At 42.9% G+C, this 7,506-nt stretch overlaps 1 protein-coding gene across 1 annotated transcript; it reads left to right on the forward strand.

Moving 5' to 3' along the window:
- Window positions 1–430: 430 nt before the first annotated feature.
- ORC6 (origin recognition complex subunit 6) lies at window positions 431–7,483 on the forward strand. Its single transcript, XM_026856608.1, has 6 exons — window positions 431–563; window positions 1,364–1,527; window positions 2,610–2,699; window positions 3,754–3,866; window positions 5,087–5,158; window positions 5,812–7,483. The coding sequence occupies exons 1-6, from the start codon at window positions 483–485 to the stop codon at window positions 5,952–5,954; spliced, it is 663 nt and encodes a 220-aa protein (XP_026712409.1). The 5' UTR covers window positions 431–482; the 3' UTR covers window positions 5,955–7,483.
- Window positions 7,484–7,506: the final 23 nt, after the last annotated feature.

The raw sequence follows: 7,506 nt of genomic DNA on the forward strand, positions 1-7,506 counted from the left end.
GAGCGGGCCCAGCTGTGCGGCGCTGGCCTGGTCCGCTTCCCTCTAGCCGCCCGAGCGTGCTCTGCCTGGGCTCCTGGTAGCTCCCTCGCACCGCCGCGGCGGCCAGGGCCTGCCTCTCGCCTCCTTGCAAGGCCAGCCTGCCGTCGGTTTCCTTTGGTTCTGGTCGGTGTGAAGAAACTCACTGACCTTAGGTATAGGCAGTTAATGAAAGAGCTCTTTCAGGCTATGAAACGCAAAGCTACTGCTGCAGATTATTAGAGAAAGAGCAGCATTATCTTGTGTTTGCCATCCTGTTTTGCACCCCTTTCCCAAAGCCTGTGCCAGAGCCAGGGTGCTGGACTAGGTAGACCTTAGATGAGTCTGTGACCTGCCACTCTTACTGCCTTGTAACTGGTTTTATTAACGAGGGCTTTTTATGCTGGGTGTTTTGCAGAAAAGCTGAAGAGTATCTGCGGCTATCCCAGGTGAAATGTACAGGATTAATGGCTCAGATGACAGCGACAAGCAGTGCTGTGATGTGCCTGGACCTAGCAGCTAGTTTCATGAAACAACCAGTGGACAAAGTAAGATACATGACTTGGCTGGCGCATTCTCCATAAATCCACTAAAATCATGGTTCTCTGTAGTGTGGAGGAAATGGATAAATAACTGACATTACCCTAGACCCAGTGTGCTGCTAAACGCTGAGCTTTTGCTACTCAGAGTTTGAAACAGAGCAAACTGAGATGAGTGTCATAGTCACTTCACAAATTGAACTTGCTTTGTTATGATTTCAGCTCTTTTAGTAATAAATAAACTACCACCAAGGATGTTAAATTTAAGATCTGTCCCTTTTACTGTGGGAGGGAAGCAGTAGCTCCAAGGAATCCCTCTCTACAGTGGTACCTGTAAACCTTTATCTGCCGATCTCCCAGGTAAATGCCACTGACCTACCAAAATAATATCTGGTACAAGATATTTGTGATTGTCCATTCACAGAAAGAGGAGGGTTTAATTGGACCTGACCTGATGAGTAGCATGAAAGTACTGCTTGGCTCTTCAAGTTGCCCAAATCTTGGTTAACTTTCTTTTTAACCACCTTGTGATGAAAGGGCCATGTTGTATTACATGGAAAAGACAATCTTCATCCAGTGAAATGGTCTAAAAATAACACTGCATTAAAAGATGTGGCATTCCTACGTGGTTAATCTTTCTGCGTGCAGTCAAAACTTATATCATTCATTGCACAAATTTGTTTAATATAGGAATTGAACTTTATTTTATGGTGGTGTGTAGTTTCTCCTTAATCTAGTTTGGTTGCCTAAAGAAGATGTCAGGAAGGAGTCTTGCTAACTCTTGGAGTTTGTCTTTGTCTTCTTGAAAGAGCTGTTTTGTTAAACTCTCCGGTTTGAACAAAACGACCTACCAGAGCTCCATGAAGTCTTTGGAGTGTTTGCTAGAGGTGAACCCCCGGCTGGGAATGCGAGACTTGGCTGTGCAATTCTGCTGCACAGAGGCAGTGAGCACCGCTTCAAAAATACTACAGAGGTGAGGAATCTATCCTGAGCACACTGGTAACCACTAATAAGGTTCTTTGTTCGTTAGATGTGTAAAGAGTTTGATGGTGTGAAGGACCAGGTATCTCTACCACTGACTGGAGTGGTGAGATGAGTTCTTAACACTGACACTCCAGCCATTATCTAGGCCACTTTTTAGAATATGTGTTAGAAAGGCTTAGTCTGTGAGTCTCAGTAAGTCACTGTCTGAGTCCTAGTTCTTCAACTGGGAATAGTATAAAAAATATGGGGCTCTTAATCCCTATATTTGTACACCGCATCACATTGTCTGCCATTTAACTGCTGATCATGTCACAGTTCAGAAGTAATGCTTAGCGGAAACAAATCTTCCCTCTAGAGAAGCAAATCTCTTACAATGCACAGTATTCTACCTGTAGAAACAATAGGTAAAACACTTCTATCGAGATTCAACAGATTTAATTTTTGGAATCTGGCATCTACTTTAAGAAGAGCAATCGCTGAAGAGTTCTGTTCTTGAGTGCTGTCACCCTGATAAATGCTGTTAGGGATTTAGAATATTCTGAGTTGTAGGTCAGTGTCCAATGGCTGTGTATAATTGTCAGTGCTTAATACAAAAAAATATCTTGGGAACAAGTAGACAATGAAAAACTAAATTCTCTACTGCTGCATATCCATCATGTCATCTTCTATATTTAAGTCTTAATCTGCGTAATACACATATTGGAGGAATCAAAGAAACTATAATTCTACCCTCTATCATAGGATGGTTTTATGCAAAGCATCTCATTGTAACTTTCAGATGTAACATAGAGGTAAAAGTGCTCTGTGGATGGGGAGCACAGAATAGATTTTTCTGACATCCAGATCCCGGATTAATTCATAAAGAGGAGGTGATCCTAATTGTCTTCTATTCTCTAGCCTCTTTTGCTCTTCTCAGACAGTAGCAGCTGTTCCTGCTTGACTAGGCTGCAAAGGAGCAAATGGTCCAACAGGAGACCTGTTCAGCTGCTGAGACCTTGTGACAAATTAATTTCAACAGCTTCATTTAGGGCAACTTCACTATACAATTACTTCTGTGTTGTTGTTCTTTAGGTATGAATCCAGCCTCTCTGAAGCACAGCAAATGGACCTTGATTTCTCAAAACCACTTTTTATAACAGCTGCACTATTCATTGCATGCAGGTGAGTGTAGCTTGAGGGATCTTTTATGGGCTTAAATGCCAAGTGAGACACCAGCCAGACACAGTGCTTACAGTGCTAGCAGCTAATTCATTCAGCATGTCTGAAGGGTCTGGCTTAGTGCAGCCTGCTGCCCCCCTCCTGGAAATGGAGACAGTGGTAGCAAACCAGGCCTTCCCTTACAGTGAAGTCTCCAACCTTCTCCTGTCTTCAGGAGAAAGTATTGTATCAAATATACAGAAAAAGATCTTGAGTTACTTATCCTAACATAAATGAAATTGGTCTTCCCTGCTGTGTAAGTGGATGCTGTGGGTAATTCCATTAGGACATATCCATGACAGTGGCTAAAGAACTTCTGGTAGTGTTTTGCACTTCACCCTCCTTCCTCATAGCCTAACCAGTGTACCATAATTCCTTAGTAACAGATCCTCAGATACAGTGGGAATTCTTTTCCCCTGTCAGGATAGATTTGAGCTAGCCATGAAGCAAAAAGCAGCTCTTGGTGAGATACTGCTCAAGTTGCAAGAAGGGCTGCTAGCTTACTTCTGAGCACGAAGCAGCAGACATTCTGAAGAAGGAAAAATCCCTGGGAGATGGATCCAGTAGCTGTAGGCCTGAATCAGCTTGGAAGATAGGTGTCAGGAGCACCCGAGTCAGACAACCCTTTGTAAGAATTTGCTTGCATACAAATATCTTCCCTCTTGGTATTATGCCTTGAAACAATCTTACTAAGCGATTCAGGTGCTGTGCAGTTGTACAGCTCCTGAACAATGTTCTCTTGACACAGGAGTCCCATTCAGCTTTTTGCAGTAGCGGGATTTTGTCCTGGTTCCCTCAAAATCTGAAAAGTACCTAGTAGAATTTCCTCGTGTAACTTTAACCCTGGGTTAACTTCTGAGCTGTGTTGACTCAGTAGTGTAGGAGTCTATTTTTTAGGCAAGTTTGTTTGAGACAGGGATTAAATAGGACAAACTCAAGCCTACCTGCCTCATGTTCACAGGCAGTGTTGGTATAGTAAATGTCACTTCACCTGAGTGATAGTTGCTTTCTCTTGTAGGTGTTTGAAGCTAAAAGTGGACAAAACTAAAATGTTGGCTATATCTGGGGTGAAAAAAGCAATATTTGACCGGCTGTGCAATCAGCTGGAGAAGATGAGCCAGCAACTCTGCAGTAAGTTGTTTGGCTTTATCCCTGTCAGATAGCATACCCAGCACCTGGCCTCACCTACCCCATCCTTTTCACTAGTGATTTCATACTGATCATTTTCAGCCAAACCTGCCCATCCATTCCAACATGTGTCCTGTAGCCCAGTTGCCAGTCACAGTAATTGCTTCTGGGGAAGTCACAACAACTTAGCATGTGGCCAGAAATAAATATTTTCTGCTCTTCTCAGATGCTCACTGCTCCTTACATTCTCTGCTGCTGCAATTTATTCCCTGCTTCTCCCATATACCTGACCTATCTTGGATTCCTCCTCCTCACTAGATGCTTTCTGCATCCTGTTAACATGGCAACATGACACACAAATTAACAAACATCTTGCTTCCTCTATTGCTTCAACTCACTTCTGTGTTTTTCTTTCCTCTGCTGCAAGATTAACAAGCCTAGCCTTGCTCTTCTGGTGGTAATTCAGGCATTACATGACACCATTCCTCCACATACAGTGGGCAGGCATGAGGAATCTTTATCACCCATTGTTAGACCTGCAGTGCTCTCTACTCCATTTTCTGGAGGAGGAAGAGTGAAATATGACACACGTCTTCTGTCCTTATCTCTGCTCCTTCCTACTTAACCTCGTTTTTTCCTTTCTCAGGCTTTTGTTCTTACTCTTCCACTGACAGCACCCCTTCACATCATGAAGTTTTCTGGAATGTGCTGCCTCAATCCTAACCAAAACCTGCTGCTCTCTCCCTGCGCATGGACCCTCCTGTAGTCCAGTGCCCTATAGAAAACCCAAAACCTTAACCCACCACTAAAGCAGCTAAAGGCAGCAGTGAGTTTCTGCATCAGTTCAAGGAAGTGTGTACATCTGTACACACAGACAGGCCCCTGCATGTTGTGGGCATCTCTAATACAAAGCGTGGAAATGGGTTAGAAGAGGAAGAAATAACTGATAATCTTGCCTGAGTAATCAAGAAGAGTAGCAGTGTGGGTTTTGGGGTAGGAATGTGGTGGATCGGTGTGGTTAACAAATGCAGCAGCAGTGCTAGTTAGAGCAGCCAGCCAGTCCATGCAGCCCCTGAAGGGTGCTGGCATCTCTGCTCGTACAGCTTGGGTATTGGTCTGCACTTCTGGAAGGTAGCACTGCTGTCAGGGAATTGCATGTAGAACACCACTCTCGGGGCCCAAAAAACTCTATTCAGAATTTAAGCAACTTACTTTTTTAGAAGATGATGTTCCACTGGCTGCAAAGACACCTGAAAGCTTGACCACCTCTGTGGAGCACTGTGAGGAGGAAGATGGTAAGTTGTATTTAACTGAACTAAAATCAGCTCACCAGAGCAGTACTGAGCTTTATTGCTGCTTAATGATGTTTTATCATGGAATACCTTAAGTTGGAAGGGACCCATAAGGATCAAGTCCAACTCCCTGCTCCTCACAGGACTACCTAAAACTAAACCCATAGGAGCCATAAAAGCATCATCCAGTTGCTCCTTGAACTCTAACATGTTTGGTGCCCTGACCGTTTCTCTGAGGAGTTTGTTCCAGTGATAGACCACCCTCTTGGTGAAGAACCTTTTCCTAATGTCCAATCTAAACTTCCCCTGACAGCTTCTTTCCATTTCCTTGTTTACTATATTTTATTTTTGTAATACGCCATAATATTTGGCTCACAGCAGCTTGGTCCATTCTGCAAACCGCTGGCTTATGAAAGGACAGAGAACCTAGCAGAAGGACAGTGGTGTTTCTATGGAGTAGTCCAAGTAGAATTAAGGGCAACTCTTCCATTCAGACACAAATGTGAAAAAATGAGGGGAGCAGCACACCACAGGATTAGACAGTACAATGACAGACCCTCTGCTGGTCTCTACATTTACTCACTGCCATGGCTATTGCCAGCAACATACTGCCCATGATGGCCTGTCATGGACTTCACTTCCTCCTTCTCTCATAGGATCTGAAGATGATGAGGAGATGCCATGTAAACGGCCAAAGACTGAAACAAAACAAGACTATGAAGAATGGAAAAAGAAAATCCTGGAAAATGCTGCTAAGACACAAGAGACAAGTAGGAGTACTGTCTGTAGTGCCACCTAGTAATATCACTGCTGCTTGCTCATAATTTTAACTCTCCCTCTGCTCTAACAAGAGTTCCAGTAGCGTGTGAGGGATAGCTGCCTGATAGCCAGCTAATTTTATTTATAAGATAGTTTTTAAGTATTTAAGAATAGTATTTTTAGTAAATGACACCAGAATTGAGGTGATTTTACACAAAGCCTATCTGACTACTTGCCAGGCTGGTACCTGAGCAGCTATGGCATTAGGTGGTAGAAAAGTTTCACTTCTCTTGCTGCAAGAAGCAGTTAACATTCTAATGCTGTGTTAAGTATAAGTTATGAGTTATGCCCTTGTGCCCCTGGCTGGAAGAAGTCAGTGGAAAAAAAAAGAGGGAGGGGACTAACAGTGCCTTGTTAAGCTGCAAAACCAGCAGAGGAGTTAAAAGCCTGGTAATTTTAAAGTTTTTTTACCTGTAAAAGAAATATTGTTTAGTGACTGAGTTTGACTTATTTTTATTACCTGTATGGGACTGAAATCTCATTGTAAGGGGTCCCAAATATTCCAAGAAACAATAAAGAGAGTGGAAGGAAAAGCTTTGTATGACATCGGGTTCTTCGCACTTGTCATATATAAAATCCTTGAGTGCAAAACAAAACACATACAGGAGATACCTGTGCTTTAAGGAGGAAGATAGGCAGGGAACAAGGATCTTATCTGGGTAATACAGGTTTTTTGCATCTCAAAGTCAAACAGTGGAGAGTGCCCCCTGCCTTGTAGTTCTTGGGGGCAACTTCTACTGTCCTACACTTCCATCCCAGCTACTCAAACTATAATTTGTATTAACTACTTTTTGAAGGAAACAAAAAAAATCACAATTTTTAGTAGCACAGGGCTGGTGTAACTATAAAAAAAAAGCCATCCACATCTTCTGCCCATTTCTCTTGCATGTTTTCTGCCCTGGAGTATGCAAAGAGAAGTTAATTTTTATAAACTCTAATTTCAGAACAGCCCAGAAAACCCCAAGTTTCCAGATGATGCAAGATAAATCATCTCTTGTCTGAGCATTTAGATTTGAAACTCTGCTCCCACCTAAGCTTCTTCTCAGCCAGTAATGCCTTGGCAAATGCCTCACTGCTGTGTATACTCTGCTTACCTGGGTGACACTGATCACACCAGCATTATGATAGTTGGTATTATTAACTGCTTTAGATATCAGTGTATGGGGCCAGTTCTTTTTGTTATATTTACCATTCCAGTGACTCACAGGTCACCTGTGGTTTGCCCTTTTAGGTTTTTTTGTAGACCCCAAAGCAAAGTGCACAGGACACAGTGAAATATCCCATAAGGTTGCAGAGGCATGTTTCGGTGTACTGCAGAACCATGTGACAGTGCCAAATCTTAAGGGATTTCTTTCTATTAGGAACAAAAGAATAATCGTGCTGGCCAGGGGCACCTTTCTACGTAGAAAAGGGAGAGGAAATATGTACAAGACAGCAGAGAGCATCTGCATGTTACCTCTTAAAAAGAGAGGAAGAAGCACACACTAATTGGAAAACTAAAACCTAGTGCCCATTTTCCTTTTACTTCTCCC

This window comes from Athene cunicularia (genome assembly GCF_003259725.1).
Source record: "Athene cunicularia isolate RWA chromosome 11 unlocalized genomic scaffold, athCun1 chr11_part1, whole genome shotgun sequence".
In the NCBI taxonomy this organism is placed as follows: Eukaryota; Metazoa; Chordata; class Aves; order Strigiformes; family Strigidae; genus Athene; species Athene cunicularia.